The sequence below is a fragment of the Mustela lutreola genome, chromosome X (assembly GCF_030435805.1).
Source record: "Mustela lutreola isolate mMusLut2 chromosome X, mMusLut2.pri, whole genome shotgun sequence".
In the NCBI taxonomy this organism is placed as follows: domain Eukaryota; kingdom Metazoa; phylum Chordata; class Mammalia; order Carnivora; family Mustelidae; genus Mustela; species Mustela lutreola.
In genome coordinates this window covers 133,014,815-133,036,620 of record NC_081308.1, presented here as the reverse complement: position 1 = coordinate 133,036,620, position 21,806 = coordinate 133,014,815, and the positions used below count along the sequence as shown (strand labels likewise).

The 21,806-nt window shown below is 39.1% G+C and overlaps 1 protein-coding gene across 1 annotated transcript in view; it reads right to left on the bottom strand.

Moving 5' to 3' along the window:
* Positions 1–20,287, bottom strand: part of VAMP7 (vesicle associated membrane protein 7) — a 44,089-nt gene extending 23,802 nt beyond the window's left edge. The window contains exons 1-4 of the mRNA XM_059157550.1: positions 20,136–20,287; positions 9,615–9,769; positions 4,307–4,364; positions 2,160–2,297 (exon numbers count right to left, since the gene is read on the bottom strand). Of these exons, the coding sequence (XP_059013533.1) occupies positions 2,160–2,297; positions 4,307–4,364; positions 9,615–9,760 (342 nt within the window). The 5' untranslated portion in view covers positions 9,761–9,769; positions 20,136–20,287. The remainder of the gene's footprint in view (positions 1–2,159; positions 2,298–4,306; positions 4,365–9,614; positions 9,770–20,135) is intronic.
* Between the last annotated feature and the right edge of the window lie 1,519 nt (positions 20,288–21,806).

Below are 21,806 nucleotides of genomic sequence, written 5' to 3'. Positions count from 1 at the left end.
GAGAGTCACACATACATATGGAGCCAATGACAACCTGGTTAAGCTGAGAGTTTTGCTGCCAGCTCACCCTTTACCTTTGACTATATATTGGTATATTTTTGGTTGGTGATGTTTTGTTTTGGTTTTTCCTTTAAAGATTTCATTTATTTATTTGAGAGAGAGAGTACACACATGAATAAATGGGAGGAGGAGAGGAAGAGGGAGAAGCAGACTCCCCACAGAGCAGGAAGCCTGATGCGGGGCTCTATCCCAGGACTCTAGGATCATGACCTGAGCTAAACGCAGACACTTAACCAACTCAGCCACCCAGGAGCCCTTTGGTTGGTGATGTTTTACAGTTTCACATATATGAATGTTTTCTAGTGAGAAGTATGAAACAAATGAACTGAATGAATGAAGACATAACTATTTAAAGGAACTTCATCCCCAGAAGAATGCATATTTAGAAGTGTAACACTCAGGGCACCTGGGTGGCTCAGTCATTTAAGCATCTGCCTTTGGAGTGCCTGGGTGGCTCAGTGGGTTAAGCCTCTGCCTTCAGCTCAGGTCAAGATCTCGGGGTTCTGGGATTGAGTCCCGCATCAGGATCTCTGCTCAGCAGGAAGCCTGCTTCCTCCTCTCTCTCCTTGCCTCTCTGCCTACTTGTGATCTCTCTCTGTCAAATAAATAAAATCTTAAAAAAAAAAAGCATCTGCCTTCGGCTCAAGTCATGATCCTGGTGTCCTGGGACTGAGTCCCACATGGGGCTCCCTGCTCCACAGGGAGTCTCCTTCTCCCTCTGACACTCCACTTCTCATGCTCTCTCTCTCTCAAATAAATAAATAAAATCTTTTAAAAAAAAGAAGTTTAACACTCAAAAAGTATTAAAAAAAAACACATGAAGAAGTGAAAAGTAAAGCATTCAATTACAATAATTCTTTTTTTCTCATTCACAATATAATCATAGATAGAACATATGTCTCTTTGCACTCCAAGTGTTTCATGGCTAAAAGGGAAACATTTTTAAAGGTCTCAACATCATTAGTCATCAGGGAAATGCAAATTAAAACCACAATGAGATATCACTACCCACCCACTAGGATGACTAAAATTAAAAAGACAGACCATAGCAAGCGCTGGCGAGAATGCAGAAACACTAGAACTGCTGGTGGGAATATAAATGGCACAACCGATTTGGAAAAAAGTCTGATAATTTATTACAAATTGTGGTACATGCATACAACACTACTTATCAAAAAAGGGAACTACTGATTTACACAACATGAATGAGTGTCAAAACTCTTACACAGCATGCAGGACGCAAAAGAGTATGTAATGCATACTTCCACTTATAGGAAATTCTGGAAAAGACAAAACTAATTCATAGTGACAGAAAAGAGACAGAGCAGTGGTTGCCTGGGGCAGAGTGTTGGGGAGGCGAATGACTGCAAAGGGACATCAGGAACTTTCAGGGTCATGGAGATGTATTTTGAAAAGGGTGGTATTTCACTGGTATATACATATGCAGAACTTCACTGAGCTGACGGTTTGGTATTCATACAGATGAGTAGACTTTCAAATGACTAAGTTAAGCTGTTGAAAAATTACAGTTGCCTTGGGGTGCCAGGGTGGTTCAATCGTTAGGCATCTGACTCTTGAGTTCCAGATCAGGTCTTGAACTCAGGGTCGTAAGACTGAGCCCTGCACTGGGCTCCATGCTGAGTGTGGAGCCTACTTGAGAGTCTCTCTCTGTCTCTCCCCCCATTCCCCCTTTCCTTCCCTGCCACACGCATACTCTCTCTCTCACTCAAAAAAAAAAAAACCCCACAAAAAAACAAAACGAAACAAACAAAAAAAATACTACACGTGCCTCATGGGAGGACAGAAGGTTAATGTACCAGTTAAGAGGCCATTTGGCATACTGAATGGATTTATGCATTAGATGGGTAGCTCAAGTAGATGATCTTTAATGTCTTCTCCCATTCCTAGATACTTTGAACACTACATAGATAGTATCACTGATTATTTAAATTTTTTCTATCTGGGAAGTTTTATTATGTTTCCATTTAACAGCACAATCAGAAAAATATATTTGCAGGTCAGGGTCCCCTCTATTCAAAGTGCCTGGAGGTTATAAAGAAGGTATGAATCAAAATACTATATCCTGAAAAAGACCTTACCAACTGTGCAGCCAAGACACTTGAGAACTCGCTATTCATGGCATATGGGAGTGCTGTCTGTGCTCTTGAACCATATGTAGTCTGGAACCTCTTCTTTATCTCATTCAGAAAATTAAATGCTCGAGAACGTTCAAAATCCTGAAAAGAGACCAACACAGAGTTCAATCAGAAAGTAAACAAAGATGATATGATTGACAACAACCATAAGAACAGCTAACACTTACTGAGCAATGATTCCACGAGGAAGAACTAGCACTGACCTCATTTTACAATAAGAGAACAAAGGCTCTTAAAAGGTAACTTGCCAAAGGTCAAACAACTAATAAAAGAACTGCGAGTCCAATCCAAATATATTTATTTGACTACTGCCAACTGAAGATAACAGTATCTAGGTTAGTTGGGTTGAGGAGTAAGAGTTAGGTTTTACTTCCTCCATATCTTTCACAGGACCTGTGAGAAGGCCCAATATAAGAAGATGCTTAATAAATCCATAATAATAGTATGGTCTTTCACACACAAAGATAACACTACTGATACATACTTTGAATTGAGTTTTTTGAATATTGATGGTATACTTGAAAAGATTAAGTGAAGTACTCTTGTCTGGTCCCAGTGAAGAAATAGAAAACTCAACTCTAGTGAACCCAAATTTAGTTATATTTCTTATCTATTCCAAGCCTTTTCACATCAGTTATTTCAGATATAGCTGGATTTTTAAAATAATTTTAGAAAACACTGTGAAACTAGGGATATAAATCATTATAATGATCTCTATGGTTGACACTAATCTCCATTTAACCCAGGATGATTAGTCTAACCTAAGCGTTCTTACACTGGGGTCAGTGGTCCAAATTCAAGGGGTCCATGTACTTGAGTAGAAGAAAAATCACATTAAGTTTTAACTGAAGTTTTAAATCGAGTGTAGGTAACAAACCAGAATAGTACCAAACAGCACTTATGACTGTCACCAATGGAAACCTTTTTTTAACATACCACCAGTTACAGGTATCTCAAAATATCATTTATATTCTTCACTTCAAAATTATTAGTTCTCAGACCTATGACTAGATCTTGTCACTTAATGTAATTCATAAAAAAGCATACATATTACTGTACCAATTTTTAAAATACTCTGAATACTATACTTCAATATAACTGGTTTTGTTTATAATCATGTATTTCATACATTTCAAAACATCCTGGGAGAGGTCCATGAGTGTCGAAGGGGTCTGTGACTCAATAAAGGTTAAAACCCTGACCTATGGTAATCATGTCAATTCTATGCCTCTTTTCGTTGCTCAATTTAGAAACAAGTATGTAACCTAGTCCTAGCCAATAAGACATGAAAAGAAGTTCACTTTGAAGGATGGGGAGAGGACCATGTGCTTCTGAGAACTTTCCTCATTCTTACAATAAGAGATTTGAAAAGACACAGTTCCTCTTCTCCGGACACAAATAAGAAAGCATGTGGTTCCATGCAACCATAGGGGAATATACTAGGAGGAAGCTGACACTAAGGACAGCAGATAAAATGACCTTAATGGCACTGTTAAGTTACAGAGCATTTTGGTCTAGAACCTAGAATCTACAAATACTCAAAAAACAACTTACCAAAGTGAACTACAGGTTTACAAAGTTGATCATGACGTATCATGATCTTCTTTTCCAAAGACTTATATACATTAAATTCACTATTGACATGAGCACTGGGTATTATATAAAACTAACGAATCATTAAACATTCTATCAAAAACTAATGATGTACTACATGTTGGCTAATTGAATTTAAATTTTAAAATTCAGTATTGAATAAAATAACCTATTTAATATTTCAGATAAATAAATTTTGAGAGCATTTGATATCAAAGGGTCATGATTATGACCAATTCTCACTACACAATAGGAGAAATGCAGAAATTGCAAGAGGTTAAGCTAAAACTCTCTACCGAAACTGAGCTGATTTGCATATACCCAGACATCAACTCTTCTTGTCACTTGCTGCTCCATATGATAAATGCAAAGTACAGAAAAAATTTCTAGCTATGGACAGTTATAATTACATCAACTTTACCTACTAAAGATAATTAAGAACTGACTTTATTAATAGTACACATAGTTAAATAGCAACATGTCTTCAAGTTACTTACATCATCAGTGATACAAAGATATACAATCCTGTCTTGGCAGATGTAATGAAACAAATAACTGTAGGATAAAAGATATAAAACTTACTGTGGTTATTAAGCAATATCTCTTTCATTTCCATCTTCTATCTATGTATAAGCAAATTTAGTACTACCAATGTGACCATATCATTTACAGATACTATCTATTCTCCCTCTCCTCCTCCCCTATACACCTGTTTCTCTCAAGTCAAACTGGTATGAATATATAAGACATTAAAAGAAAGTCTCTACCCTAAGTAGCACAACAGTATGCACATTACCCTTTAAAATGGTAGCTACAAAAGCATAACTGGACTTTTAAGGCCTCTACAAGAGATGACATCTTAGGAGGGACATGTAATTAAAATTAACTTCCAATGAGCCATACGTCTTCCTTGCCTTCTTTTAAGATCTCAGAGGAATCACTTTTTCTACCAAACACTCAACACTCGCATTTATATGGCATCTACTTTGGGCCAGTTACTGGGTTGGGCGCTGAGTATACAAGTAAGCAAAACCATCAGTCCCTGCCTTCAAAAAGATCACAGTGCATGGAATTACCAAGCAGCATGGTAAAACAGGAGGAGGAGTAAAAGGCCATATGGTGCTCTGGCAACATAAAGGAGACACCTAACAGAGTTTAGCAAAGGGTAATGGGAAAGACATCCTGGAACAAGTGATGCCTGAGTCAAGACCTGAAGAATAAGTGAGAGATGGCAAGGTAAAGAGCAGATAAAGAACCTTCTAGAGGGTAAAACCAACAAGCACAAAGGCCTGGAGATTTAAAAAAAAAAAAAAAAAAGCACATAATGGGTTTAGTACAGTCAAATGAGCTCACATGATTACAGTGTGAAATAGAAGAAGAAACAGAACAGAACCTGATTAACTGGCTACTGGAAATGAAGCAGAGGGATAACTCAATTTTGCCTCCCAGATTTCTACCTTGGGCAACTGGACAGATAGGAGTACTGCTGCATTATACTTTTAATGTTCATATAAAGGCTTGATATGAATTATAAGGAGGTATGGGAACTCAGGCAAAATGCCTTCCTCCACTACTCTAGAACTGCTCATGTCAATTCCATCAATAACTTCTGCATCACCATATCCAGTGGTTCTCTCTGAAACATGATACTGTTGACCACTTCCTTCTGAAAAGTGTTCTCTCTCCACTGGATTTCCCAACACCAGGCTTGCCTGGTTCACGTGGCAGTCTCTTTCCCTCTCTATTGATGTTTTCCAACATCCCCAGCTCCCTGCTCTTCTTACACACAGTCCCTGGATGGTGGCATCCGTTGTCATGTCCTGTTGTTTTTATCAGCTACCACAGTTATGATGATGATTCCCAAATCTAGATCTGACCTACTTCCTGAGCTCCAGGCCTACATACACTACTGTCTATTAGACACATTGAACTGGATGTACAATAGACAATTTAAATACAGTGTCCAAAATGGAAGTCATCATTTTCTCCAGAAAATTTGTACCCTAGGAAGTAACTTGGTACAAAGACAACAAAAAGTCACAAGGCATGGTCCCGCCACCAAGGAATCTACAGTGGGGTGACAGAGACAAAAAGTAAAGATTGCAGTTATAATATGGTGTGGTAAGTGCTACAGTATGAATAAACAAAGGATGCTATGGAGATAAGCAAAAAGAGGGCACCTGGCCTAGTCTTGGAGTTCAGGCTTTCTAGAAAAGGAAATATTTAACCTCAGAAAGGCAAAGTCAGATTTTTAAAAAGATAAACATATTCAAGTAAAAAGTAATGGCTACTGCAAAGAATAGGAAAAGAGAAAGAACCCAGCATTGAAATGCAAATAGCTAAGCAAGGCTGGAGACCAAAACTGAAAGCTAAAGTAGTGAGACAGGGGGCCAGAGAAGGAAGCAGGGGCAGATATTGAAAAGTCTCTGGAGTCATTAAGAAACTTTACCATGTGAGTTGAGGGAAATTGGGGGGGGAGACAAACCATGAGAGACTATGGACTCCAAGATATAAACGAGGATTTTAGAGGGGAGGGGGTGGGGGGGTTGGGGGAGCCTGGTGGTGGGTATTAAGGAGGGCACGGATTGCATGGAGCACTGGATGTGGTGCATAAACAATGAATCTTGGAACACTGAAATAACAAATTTAATTTAATTTAATTTAAAAAACTTTACCTAGACTGCACAGAGTAACTGCTGAAGAAAAGGGATGTGATCAGAATTACCCTTTTAGAAGGATTAAATAATAATGAAGACAGCATCTCATTTGGGACCTGTAAAATGAGCAAAAGCTTACCAGGGGGCTGGGAGGGGAGAGACAGTCCAAAAGCATGAAAGAAATACACAACAAAGCTTGAAATAATAGAGCTAGGTCAGAGAATGGCAAGGACTCCTATACAGGTAAGTGTAGAAAGGTCAGGAATGGACAGAATTATGAAGGTAGAGTTTGGGCTTTACTCTAAAAGCAATGGGTTTTAAGCAAGAAAGTTTAATCATAGGAATGTGAAATACAGATTTAAGGAGGGAGCAACTAGAAGCTGAAAAGCAAGTTAGGAGGAGGCTATTAAAAATGAAAACCAATGAAGGCCTAAACTGAACACTATGACAAGTGGGGACAGAGGAAAGGGAATGGAAAATTTCTTGCAGGACAATGGCAAGGATTTGGAGAGGAAATCAAATATGATTCTTCAGTGTTAGGGTTAGCCAACTGAATGGCTGGCGATGTTGTTAAAGAAGAAAGAAGCATCAAGGGGAAGACTGGATTTCAAGAGGGAAATGGCTGTCTTACAGTAAAATGGACATTTTCTTTCAGTGTACAATAATAAGAGATATTTTTAATCAAGATGATGAAATATGGTTATAGGAAAGAAACCAAGGCAGAAGGTTAAAATAAATAAAAGGAAAAACTGGGTGATGGCACCTCACTCCGGAGGATACTGGGCAGGACAGGATCAGGGTTAGGGTTAGGGTAGCCTTCTTGTACTAGAATCGCACCTTTACTGGATTACATACTCTTGCTTCCCTCGTAGCTAGATAGGACTATGTGACTAATTTCTGGCTGATAAAATGTGAATGGAAGGTATATTCCCACTTCCCAGTCTTGCCTCTGAAAGGACTGAATGTGCTTTCCCTGGGCATTTTCCTGGGAACTGACAAGGAACACAGTGACCTAAGCCTAATAAGTTTTTGAAAACGCCTTAAGCCATACTCACAAGAAGCTGGAATTATTTGACCCCAACGACATGTGGACCTCTAAACTATACCAGCAGGCAGCAGACCACCGAACCTGCATAGTTCCAAAAGATGACACCCTAACACCCATTTTGGATGTGGCCAGATGATAATGGACAAGGAAGAGCCTCCTGGAGAACAAAGCCAGGATTCAGGGAGAAAAAACAAGGGAGTTCCTCCAATGAACCAGAACCACTAACCACTCCAAGATCAGAATAGGGAGTCTTTGAAATTGCTGTGAAGTAGTTACTGGAACACTGCTAGGAAGCAGTGACTTCTATGTGTTTCTCATTCTTCCCTTTTCTAAATGTGAGTTTGTAACTTCGATGCTGGTGATGTTTTTCTACTTCTACCACTGTCTGTTGGGTTGGGCAGGGGGAGCAGGAAGAACATATGACTTCTCTTCATGGTAAGTCACAGGAGCCACTCCTGGGCCTTATGGAGAAGACTGTGTGTCACCCAGACTCTCTGAACTAGACAGTGACCAGATAAGGTTTTAGAGCCATCTCCTACAGAGAGGATATGTGCTCTTTGTTTGAGAAGAGTACACCCAGATATTTGAAAGGCCCAAAAGAGTAGAATGGAAGATTCCAAGTTGTCTCCTAATATCCTGTAACTTCTTGTAGAGTAACAGAATTTTAGCTAAATATACAGCTGCACACCTATGACAAATTCTAGCCTCCCTTCCAGCTAGGTTAGCTACATAACTATGTAGAGAAAAATAAAATGTAAGCCAAAACTTCTGAACAATAAAATGTTACCCTACTTCTGGCTTTGCCTTTAAAAATACCGGGCATGTAGGGGCACCTGGGTGGCTCAGTGGGTTAAGCCTCTGCTTTCGGCTCAGGTCATGATCCCAGGGTCCTGGGATTGAGCCCCACATTGGGCTCTCTGCTCAGCGGGGAGCCTGCTTCCTCCTCCTCCTCTTCTCTCTCTCTCTCTCTCTCTCTCTCTCTGCCTGATTGTGATCTCTGTCTGTCAAATAAATAAATAAAATCTTAAAAAAAAAATACCGGGCATGCAATGTTAACAAGAACTAAAGGAGCTGCCTTGGCCAGAGCTAATTGAAGACACTAACTGAAAATGACAGAGCCACCCCAGAAGCCTGGAAGTACTCCTCTCTCAGCTATCTCATTTAAGTAACACTGTATTTTGGGTATCTCTCTTATGGTAGTTTAGACTAGCCTAGATCCTAAATTATACAAGGAGCTAGCTTTGGAAAGTAATAAGAACCTCCTTCTGAGATAGGAACTAAGGAAATTAGGATAGGTTAAATAACGAAAATTTTTTAAGTATTGATGAGGAATGTTGAGGCACTTTTTATCTGATTGCTAAGATTTCCCACCTATGCCCTCCCCAATCCATTCTCCAACCAGCCACCAGAGTGATCTTTCTAAAGCAAAATCTGACCATGTCACAACCCAGCTGGAAACCTTCAGTGCCTGCCCACAAAGGAAAGTCAATCTCTTAACATGGCTTATGAGACCCTATATGATTGCTCTTTTACCTGTCTCTTCAGCTTTATTTTCACCATGCTGGGCACCAGTCACAGAATGCCACCTGCAGTTCCCTAACTCCATACTTCTCCACCAGTTGCTCCTTCTAGCACTACCTTCCACCATCTACTACAATTATCTATGCACTCGACTGTCTCCTCCATTAAACTATATAACCTCTATGAGGGCAAATATTGTGTAATTTCTTGTTGTATCCCCAGCACCAAGCACAGTACCCAGAAACAGTCAAGTGCTCAATGAATATTTACTGAAAGAATGAACATAGGAATATTACATCTTTTATCTGTATCATGTTGCACATATCCTAAAGCTCTATAACAAAGTTATTTTTTACAAGTAACATTACCATACCTCTCTTTAAAATATTAATATCACTTTGATGATGAAAATAATTTAAATTCAACTTTATAATGAGTAGAACAGACCATTGTCTAAGCTGGTAAAGGTTACTGTTTATTCAAATTATCTACCAAGAACCTTGTTTTCTAGTTTTCTATCATTCTGATTATAACACAGTTTACTTCTTTCACCCTCTACCCATGCAGAGCAGAACTCACTTGCCATGTGAGTACGTTAGTTTGTTATTTTCAGAAGGTATCTTAGCCAGAATCTGCTCTGTCACCTCCAGGAAGTTTCCTCCACACCAAGCATGTTTGGCAAGGATAGTCGTTCCCCTGGCGACGACTGCAAAAAGAATGGCCATGGCTTCAATCTATCAAAAGGAAAAAAGACACACAACACTTAGAATATTTCTTTGACAAGATCTTTCAAAAGAAAATCATCATTTACCAACATCTACCTGAAAACGGTATTTTTTCAATATTCACTTATTTTTTTTTTTTTTTTTTAAGACTCCATTCATTTCTTTGACAGAGAGAAATCACAAGTAGATGGAGAGGCAGGCAGAGAGAGAGAGAGAGGGAAGCAGGCTCTCCGCTGAGCAGGGAGCCCAACGTGGGACTCGATCCCAGGACCCTGAGATCATGACCTGAGCCGAAGGCAGCGGCTTAACCCACTGAGCCACCCAGGCGCCCCAATATTCACTTATTTTTTAATTGAAGTATATTTCACACACAATGTTACATTACTTTCCGGTATACAACACAGTCATCTGACAAGTCTACAATTTATGCTATGCTTACCACAGGTGTAGCTACCATCTGTCACCATGCAGAACTATTACAACACGTTGACTATATTCCCTATGGTGTACCTTTTATTCCCATGACTTACTCATTCCATAAATGTATGCCTATCTCTCTCATTCCCCTTCACCCCTTTTTGCCCATCCCCCTTCCCTCTGTCAACCATCAGTTTGTTCTCTGTATTTACAGGTCTGATTCTGCTTTTCAGGTATTTTAAGCATTTGTTTAGATTCCACATGTAAGTGAAATCATCCAGTATTTGCTTCTTATTTCACTTATCACAATACCTTCTAAGTCCATCCATGTTGTTGCAAATGGCAAGAGCTCATTTTTTCTTATGACTAATAATATTCCATTGTATGTGTATATCTCCATATATATATATATATATATATATATATATATATATATGGATAAAGAAGATGGATATGTATATATGGATAAAGATATGGTACATGTATATATGGTGTATATCTTCTTTATCTATTCATCTACTAATAGACACTTGGGTTGCCTCTGTATCTTAGTTACTGTAAATAATGCTGCAATAAGCATAGAGGTACATATATTCTTTCAAGTAAGTTTTTCATTTCTTTTGGTAAATACCCAGTAGTAGAATCACTGAATCATAAGGTATTTCTATCTTTAATATTTTGAAGAAGCTCCATATTGCTTTCCACAGTGGTTGCACCAATTTACATTCCCACCACCAGTGCACAAGTGTTCCCTTTTTTGCACATCCTTGCCAATACCTCTTTCTTGTCTTTTTGATACTAGCCATCCTGACAAGTGTGAAGCAGTATCTTACTGTAGTTTTCATTTGCAATTCCCTGATGGTTAATGATGGTGAGCCTCTTTTGATGTGTCTGTTGGCCATCTGTATGCTCTCTTTGGAAAACTGTCTATTTGGGTCCTGTGTCCACTTTTTTAATTGGATTATTATGTGCAGGGTTTTGGTGTTGAGTTGTATAAGTTCTTTATATATTTTAGATACTAATCACTTATGAACATATCATTTGCCAAATATCTTTTCACATTCAGTAAGTTGCCTTTTAGTTTTGTTGGTGGTTTTCTTTGCTGTGCAAAAGCTTTTAATTTTGATGTATTCACAATAGTTTATTTTTGCTTTTGTTTCCCTTGCCTTAGGAGACATATCTAGAAAAATGGTGTTAAGGCCCATGTCAAGGAAATTACAGCCTATTTTTCTTCCAGTTTTATGGTTTTGTTATTCACCTTTAGGTATTTAACCCATTTTGAGTTTGTGTGTGGTGTAAGACAGTGGTCCAGTTTTCCCAGCATCATTTGTTGAAGAGACTATCTATTCCCTGTTGTATATTCTAGCCTTTTTTGTTGAAGATTGATGGACTATACAATCATGGGTTTACTTCTGGGCTCTCTATTCTGTTCCATTGATCTATGTGTCTGTTTTTATGCCAGCACCATACTGTTTTGATTACTGAAGGTTTCTAATATATCTTAAAATCTGAGATTGTGAAACCTTCAGCTTTGTTCTTATTTCTCATGACTGCTTTGGCTATTTAGGTTCTTTTATGGTTCCATGTAAAATTTTAGGATTAATTGTTCTAGTTCTGTGAAAAATACTATTGGTATTTTGATAGGTATTATACTGAATCTGAATATTGCTTTGGGTAGTGTGGACATTTCAAAAATATTAATTCTTCCAATCCATGAGCACAGAATATCTTTCCATTTGTTTGGGTACCTGGAGACACTACTGCCCAAGATGCTATAATATTAATGCAAAACACTTAATAATAGGCTTAATTAAAAGGTCACAGTCTTGTACAAGTTTACAACCCTAAACCATACTGATATATAGAGAGACACACAAAATATGTACACGTGTGTATATATAAAATGTAACATATATGTTATACACACATTGATAGATAAGGTGCATTAACAAATTATACAGCACAACTGGATATCACCATTTGAAAAGCAATTACCATAAACAGTAAAGGGACATAAAGAGGGGATTCTTCCTTTTTTTTATTGAAGTATAATTAACATGCAGTGTGATATTAGTTGCAGGTGTACAATACAATGATTCAACAATTTCATACATTACTCACTGCTCATCACCATAAGTGGACTCATAATCCCCTTTATCTATTGCGCCCATCCCCCCCACCTCCCCTCTGGCAACCACCAGTTTGTTCCCTGTATTTAAAAATCTGATTTTTGTCTCTTTTTCTTTGTTTTGTTTCTTAATTCCACATATGCAATAATCCCACCCTGAAAATTTATCTTAATGGTTCAACAGAAGTTTGACTCTAGATTCAGAAAGATACATATTAACAATATTAATAGCCCATATTTATTTTTTTATTTTCAGCATAACAGTATTCATTGTTTTTGCATCACAACCAGTGCTCCATGCAATCCGTGCCCTCTCCAATACCCACCACCTGGTTCCCCCAACCTCCCACCCCCCGCCCCTTCAAAACCCTCAGATTGTTTTTCAGAGTCCATAGTCTCTTATGGTTCACCTCCCCTTCCAATTTCCCTCAACTCCCTTCTCCTCTCTAACTCCCCTTGCCCATATTTATTAAGTGCCTGTGTATTAGGCACCATTTTAAGCACTTTACAACTATTAACTCGCTCAATGCTTACATCAATTAAATTACACACTATTATGATACTTCTACTAAAATGTGCAAACTGCAGTACAGATAACTTACACAGTTTGCCTAAAATTACAGAACTAGTAAATAATAAAAATTGGGACTCAAACCCAGGCGGAATGGTTCTAGAACCCATAATCTTATCCATCAGTATATACTGCCTCTATTATAAAGCCATTATCCATAATAGAAACAAACTGAAAAGAACCCAAACCTTCCACAAGAGGAATGGTTCTTTAAATTATGTTAAGATCCTTCATAAACAAAACATTTCTAAAACAACACAGGAAGAGTTTAAGGTTATTTTTCTCTAATGTATTTGTACTATTTTTCCACCCAACAGCCCCATTTCTTTTATATAATGGTATAAATTTATAAAAAGAGATGTCCAAGTACCTTCCTATTCTTCTACTAACTCTTCAACTCAATGTTATTTCTTAACATGTTCAGTTCCATCCAACAGGCCAGTGGTTCTTAAACTATAGGTGAACGAGTTCTCGTGGGTGGAGGAGTGACAGTCACTGTTAAAAATTCAAACTCTTGGCATCATCACCTAAAATTCTGAATCAGTAGACTTGAGGTAAGACCCTGGAATAACATATTTAAGACAAGCCTATTTAGATGCAGGTGACTCACTTAACCATATTTTGTGAAACACAGCTACCGACCACAAAGTGCCTGAAGTCAGGGAATCCAGAGATTCCTTCTTGGAATCCCAGCACTGAAACACCGCACATGAAGAAGTACTCATCTGTGTCTTGAGTTGAACACCTCTCAGGATTTCTTCACTCTCTAAAGGAGGGTGTTTCTCAGAATTGTGTCCTTAGCCATATCCTTTCTGGATTTCTCTTTACACATATGTAGTAAGTTACAATTTCCAAATCATTTTCTCATACATTAACTCGCTCGATCTTTTTTAAAAGCCTCACTGACCCTATAACATGCTCCAGATACTGCTCCATTTCTTAAAATCATAGTCTATACACTATCTCTGCTTCTCTACTTCTTTTTAACTCTTTAACTTACTTGGTTTTGACCTCAACGGTCCACAAAACCATGATTGCTAAGATCATCAACAGCCTCTATGCTGCAAAATTCAGTGGACACTTCTCTATTCTCACTTACCTGACCTCTTAAGAATAGTCAACACCGCTGACTAACCCTCCTTCTTCAAACACTCCCACATGTCTGGCTGCTCCTTGTTTTCTTGCTGAGCCCTCTTCCTCTAGCTGACTTCCAAATGATGACTTTCCATGGGTCTTGGTTCTATGCTCTCTCATCCCAAGAAGAGCTCATCTACACCTGTCATTTTAAACATGATCTATTTGCTGAAGACATTTTGCATATAGAAAAAAAAAACAGGGCACAATCAAAGTTAAGGGAAGACTAAAGACAAAACTGAAGGCACAACAAATAACTGAGGGAAAGACAGATGAACAGAACAGGGACCCACAGAGAAGACTGAGAAGGACCAACTGAGAAAGTGAGAGGAAAGCCACAAGATTGTGGTGGCCTGGAAGCCAAAAGGAAAGCAAGTGTCAAGAAGGAACACATGTGGGGCGCCTGGGTGGCTCAGTGGGTTAAGCCGCTGCCTTCAGCTCAGGTCATGATCTCGGGGTCCTGGGATCGGGTCCCACATCGGGCTCTCTGCTCAGCAGGGGGGCCTGCTTCCCTTCCTCTCTCTGTGATCTCTTCCCTTCCTCTCTCCTACTGTGATCTCTCTCTGTCAAATAAATAAATTAAAAAAAAAAAAAAGAAGGAACACATGTCAGCTCCTATCTGTGTTTACTGATGCACAGTAGGAAGACTATAAAGAGCCACTGAAATTTTATAAAGAAGGAAGTCATTGGTTAGTCCAAGAGATATGCAGTAGAGTGGAACAATAACACAAAGAGAAACAGAGATGAGAAATTATATGGTCCCTGATACAGATGAAAGTGTAGCAGCTTCAGTACCTTAATAGCTTCAAGAAGAAAACTGAATTTGGCAACAATACAAAAAAGAAAATCTAGTGTCTTAGTGGACTATAAGTTCATTATGAACTAACATCAGGTAGTTGCTTAAAATGCTTAAATCCTAAATCACATTTTAAAATAGGGTGCTTTGATCTTTTTAAGTACTATTACCATTATACCCTGTGTGCTGGTTAGAGCATATGTGGAATATTGAGTTCAACTCTCAGTACAGCATTTCAAGACTGGATGGAAGGGCAACCTTATGGGTAAGGGACCTGGACATTCTATCGTTTGAAGAATAGCTAGATAAACTAGAAATATTTAAAAAAGAAGACTTAGAGGGAATATGACAATAGCCTTCAAGTTTACATGAAGTACAGTCACCCAGAACAGGGAGTGCACTGTTTGGAATATAATTAGGAACAATGGATGTATTTACAGGGAAGCAGTGTTTTGTTCAAGAAAATCAGCGCCCAATTAAAACATACCTGTTAAATATCAGGTACATAGCAACAGAAACTTTCTTTTCAGATGCCAGTAATAGGAATTTCTTACTCTCTTCTAGACTGTTAAAAACGTCACCTATTATCAAGCCTCATGTGCCCCCATTGTAACTCTCATGCAATAGAATCTGTAATATCCTTTAAGTTTTAAAATTCCAGTTAACAGTGTAAAATTAGTTTCAGATGTATAATTCAGTGATTCAGCACATCCATACAACAGCTGGTGCTCACAAGGGTACTCCTTAATCCCCATTACCTGAATCTGTAATGTCCTTTTGTTTTAATTAACACATACCATATTTGTTTCAGGGGTGCAGGTCTGTGATTCATCAGTCTTACATAGTTCACAGCACTCACCATAGCACATGCCCTCCCCAATGTCCATAACCCAGCCACCCTATCCCTCCCCTGCCCCAACAACCTCAGTTTGTTTCATGAGATTAAGAGTCTCTTATGGTTTGTCTCCCTCTCTAGTTTCATCCTACTTCTTTTTTTACTCTCTTCCTCCACGTATCAGCAAGATCATATGATAATTGTTTTTCTCATTTCGCTTGAAAACTGGAATAGAAAGAACTGTGAAAGAATACTACATTTAAAGTGAAAACCTGCCTCTGCTAATTACTAGCAGTATGTGAAAGTGTAATAAACCATAAAATGCTATATAAATATAATATGCAAGAAAAAAAGAGTGAAAAAGATAGGCCAGAGAAGAAAGAGAAGGGAAAAAAAATGATATATAAAGGAAAGTCGTGTCTCAACACTGTTCCTCCATTCTCTTACTGAAGCTTTGCTTGGTCCCAGAGCCGTTATCCCAGCTTTACTTCCTTCCTGCTAAGAATCCTGTATGAGTTTCCTGTGGCTGCCCTGACAAAGTATCAAAAGCCACAAAGGTTTAAAAGAACAGAAATTTATTGTCTCCTACTTCTGGAGGCCAGAAGCCCAAAATCAAGATGTCGGCAGGGCCAGGCTCCCTCAGAAATCTATAGTGGACAATCCTTTCTTATCTCTCTCTAGCTTTGGGTAGTCTGCTGACAATCCTTGGCATTCCCTGGCTTTCAGCTGCAGCACTTCACAATCTCTGCCTCCACAGTCATATGGTATTCTTCATGCGTGTCCACGTTTTCATATAGAAATCTCTGGGTCTTTTCTTTTATTAGGACACCCACTCCACTATGACCGTCATTTTAACTTACATCTTAATTACACCTGCAAAGACCCTTATTTCCAAATAAAGTCACATTCACAGGTACCATCTGTCAAGATTCAATGTATCTTTTTTGAGGACACAAAACATCTGAGAACCTCACTGTTCCTCCCAAATCATTCTTCCTCTTCCCTCTCCATATATTCATACCACTCTTTCCTTACTCTCATTAGAAACCTGTCCATAGAGAGAAGGGCCACCTCCAACAACTTGGAGTTAGAAAGGCCTGTTTCTACATCTACAAGAAGATTCTAAGGACACCTTTGTTTCAGTTGCCAGGATTAAAAAAAAAAAAAAAAGGATATGTCATGGGGGAATCCAACTGAGAATTCTAGATGTAGTTTTTTTAAACTGTGAAGATTTTCAAGTCCATCAAATTGAAGATTAAGATGTTACCAATTGGCATAATAACTGAAATGCCCTGAACAGCATTACTTATAAAGAAAAAGGCATAAAGCCAAAAAAAATTTTAAAAAGGAATTTTTGAAATATATCCATTTGTAAGTAAGGGATTACCTGTGTTAAAAACAAATTGCTTGGGGCACCTGGGTGGCACAGTTGGTTAAGCAACCAACTCATGGTTTTGGCTCAGGTCATAGTGTGCCAGGCTCCACACTCAGCACACAGTCTGCTTAAGACACTCTCTTTCTCTATCCTTCACACACACACACACACACACACACGTGCGCGCGCACGCCCGCACACGCATACACTCTCTCTCTCTCTTTTTCTCAAATAAATAAATCTTAAAAAGATTGCTCCCCATTCCCCATGTCCCTCTCTAGAAAAAAATACATAAAAATAAAAATAAAGAACAAGTTACATATAGCACAGCAACAATGAAAACACTGCTCCTCAGTGGAGGCATCTTCAAATAGACAATGAAGATGGTTTTAGGGAACTGAGTAAAGAAAAAGGCCAAATCAGTTTTTCTACATTCAAGTCTATGTGTTCTTAGGATATTTTAAATTCTATATTCTTATTTTGATAACATTAAAAAATGTCTGTTAATATTCCAGATATACATGTATACCCTATAAATGATGACACACAATTCCATGCTGCATTTGCATTATAAAGGCCAAAGAGCTAAGAAATTCTCTAAAATGACAGTGCCGAATTTTTAATGTCTTAGAACCATATCTGGCTGCTCTTAGGCTGGCACATCCTAAAATCATAATCACAATCATGACTCAAGCACTCTTGTATTCCTGTTGTGTTTTTTAATCAAAGACAAAATTTATCTTTTACCGTAACAAAATTTATCTTTTACCGTAACTGAAAGATCTCTGCATAATAGAAACCTTTTATTTGAAGAATTAAGATTTGACATTTAGAAAGTGACAGAGGGACAAAATAATAATTATCTCAGGCTAAGGAGAAAATAATATTTAAAGATGTGTCTGTATCACATGGAAACCAAATGACACTAAAACGTGTTATATGAATAAAGGTTGTGTAACTGTCCAAACAGAAAAAAAGGGGAAGAATTAACTTCTCACATAGCACATGGTTAACAGTCAATACAAAATCAAAAAAATGCATTCTGTATCATTATTTATATTATTGCAAAGGAATGTATTGTGTTAATCCTTGCAACAGTTCATTAGCAGAATGTTTCAAAGGAAACATTAGATTGCTTCCACCCTCACATACTATGAAATTGGCCCATTAAGTTAAATGGGAAGGGGGCATGGAAAGTGCTCGGGAAAGAGATGGGAACACATTTTATGGAAGAGGTATGGAACAAAAGAAGGCACAGAAGTGAGAACAAACCAGGGAAGGTAAACCGGCCTGATGAGATGGAATGGTCCACGTTTGGTGAATGAGAAGTTTTAGGAATAAGTACAATGACCTTTTATAAAGAAGGCCTGTGTAAATGAAACGATTAATGTATTGGATCAAATTGTTTTTCTAATTCAGTTCAACACATATTTTTTGAGGATTTAGTATATGACAGCCAAAGGAGTAGACACCGGAGATATGAAGCCCAGTAAGAGAGGAAGCCATAGTACAATGGGAAAGACAGACATAAATAACTGCAATAAAGTATTACTAGTGAATAATCTAAAAATGTACAAATTTATTCAGACTTCTTAGAGGTTTGTGATTATTTCACTGGGTGAAGAAAAAATGCAGGTGTCAGCCTATGTATTAGGAATTTCCTCCACATACTGTTATAATTACTCCTCTGGAAGAGAGGGCCAAGTTTGTTTTATCCTCACCAGCTCACAGTGCCCAGCACAGTGCATAGCATATAATTTTCCCTCAAATATTTGTTAAATAAATGAATGAATACTCAGCATTTTTTGGTTTAAACAACAGTAACTTTATATTCAGTAAGACCTGGTAAGAAGGATATTTTGATTACTAAATTACCTCCTTAATTAAGATAAAACAGTTCAACTGCTTTAATCTATTCTAATCCCCAACTTTCTGTCAGGGTTTTAGGAGGAAATAATCCAATGACAGATAAACCACCAATTCTGATGTAATAACCTTGGAGGAGACAGAAGAATGAAGAACAAATACTGATATGGCAGAGGAAAAGAAGAGGTGTTTATGAAAAGCCTGAAGTCTGGTTACAGATCTGCTGTATTCTTGCTGGTGTTACAAATATTCTTTTATGGTGCTCTTCTGAGATCAAATTCAATCTCTCTGACTTTCTGGGGATAGGAGCCTACCCTGTCAAGTCAACCACCTGTTTTATTTTGCATTAACTATCACTATCACATCACATCATCCGGATTATTCCTGTTCGCCCACACACACATACAAACATGTAAACTACTTAAGAGTAGAGATCTACGACTTGTTTCTAGCTATATCCCTTGACCTTAGAAGAGTCTCTAGGACATACTAGCTGTTCAATAAATACTTATTAAACATGTGAGTGAGTCTGCTCTCAGCCACAGCTATTCCAAGGCCTAACAGGTCTCTCGGATTAAGGGTGGAGGTACAGGTAGTTGAGCGCAATTAATAAGAGAAAGAAAAAGACTTGACAACTGATCATTTGCGGGTGGATATGAGAGAGGGAGATGTAAGACATTTACGAAAGAGTCTAGTACATGGTCTGAGTTTGTTAAATATTGGCCAATTATTACAATAACATACAGGTCTGAAGCTGTGGAAATAGGTTTGGGTAGAGATAATGAGTCCTTATCCAAACCGAAGAGGAATGAAACAATGGTGGTGAAGGGCACGCGGAGGTGTACAAACACACGAAGGAGCTCAGAAGTAGGTGAACCCAAAAGTGACGTCATCAAAACAAGGGCGTAGAGATTAGTTTTTAGAAGACTCAGATCTAAAGACTGAATCTCAAGATTCAAAGGCTAAAGAAAGGTCTCGCAGAATGCGAACTGAGGGAAAGTTAACATTTCTCCCTCCTGCAACAACTTAAGTGACGCATTCTAACACTCCTTAATTCGAGACGTTTTCAGCGGCACAAAACGCAGCTCGCCAAAACTGAACCTGCCCAACAATTCGAACCGTCGACACCAGAGAAGCCCAAGTCACCCTTGCACTGCCTCCTCACTCCACCCCACCACCTTCTCGTCCACACCTTTGCCCTCCCTCCGCCGCCGTCTCCCCGCCTTCTGCCGAGCGCGCCCTGTACCATTTACCTGTCCGGGCACCCCCTAAGAGCGCGTAGGCTCAAAATCGAGCGGCGTAAGCCAGGGGCGGACCACCGACTGCCCGCTCCCGGAGGAGGTTGGGACCGGACGCCACCGGCTTCCGCGTAAAGCGCCCCGCCCGCGCGCGGCCTCCTGGGAATGTGAGCGTTCCTCCAATGAAAATGGATTGTAGGGCGGGACCTGCTGCATTCCCAGCCCCGGCACTTCCCAGTAGCCGCACTGCATTCTGGGAGTGGTAGTTCCAACTGGCGTATCGCCCTGTCTGTCTCACAGTCAATAACTTGTGCTAAACATCATCAGGGGGTTCCTCCGGCAAAAGGAAGGATGCAGGGCCACAAAGAGTTCACCAGCGTTGAGTCGGTGGGATAGATGAAGAGCGTAGCTTGCCCCGACATCTCTGTGCTTATTCTAAGCAGGTAACGTCTCCTGTTATTGCACAAAGTAGAATTCGTGTCTCAGGAGCTCCCTACTTTCGCCACGAAATTTCCTAACCTCCTTAGATCCCTCAATAATCCTTTCTCCCATTCTTTTGCAATAATAATAAAAATAATAACCGTTCCTCCTTCGCCTCCTCTCGTTTGATCTAAGCCTCCTCGCCCCTTCCCCTTTACATTCCTGTTCTCTCTTGCCAGCTAAGTCTAGCTCCACTGATGAACCCTTCCTTCTCATGACTCCTCAAATGGCTCCCTGCTTACTTGCTCTTTATTATCAGCATTTAAAGAATGGCAGAATTTCTCTCATCTAAAACATTCCGAAGTCACCTTTCTCAACTCCACACCCCTCAAAACCTGTCACCGCACAAACTTAACCTGTGGTCTTTTTCCCATCTCTCTTTTCCAGTCAAAATTCTCAACTGTGTTGCTAAAACAATAGACCCATCTCAACAATTACCATACTTCATACTTGCAGGATTTTACATTGATTATTTTCCTCTTTAAATCCTCTTAGTATGGGATGCTTTAACAAAATATCACAAACTGGATGGCTTAAACAACAGAAATTTATTTTTTACAGTTCTGGAGGCCAGGAAGTTTCAGACAAGAATACTGGTATGGTTAAGTTTTGGCGGGAACCTGCTTGCTGACTTACAGACTGTTGTCTTTTTGCTGTATCTTTACATGAAGGCGAGACATCAGCTCTCACACATCTCTTACAAGGGCAGCAATCTCATTCATGAGGGCTCCATCCTCCTGGCCTAATTAACTCAGAAAGACACCACCTCCAGCTACCATCTCATTGAGGAGCTAGACTCCAACATATAAATTGGGTGGAGGCACAAACATTCACTTCATAGCACTGTCTATTCTTTTATCTCTAAGATGATTCACATTCCTCATTCCCCTCCCACTTTTATGGCACCTCCTCATTTTCTTTTGAAATGCTCATGACCCATAGTGCTCTGCTCTATGCTCACACGTTTCTTGGGTAATCTCCCCATCCCCACTGATTTGGTTATCATCTGTATGCTGAGGATTCCCACATATAGGAAGCCCAGAAAAGACTCCTGTAACCCAGACTGAAATATTTAATGACAGCTGGGCATCTCTTTCAAGCACTTAAAACTTAATGCAGTCCTCAGATGACCTAGTACATTTCCACTCTACCCTCTCCTGTAACCTGTTTTTCCTTCTCCTCTACTCCCACCTCAGTGAACAGCAC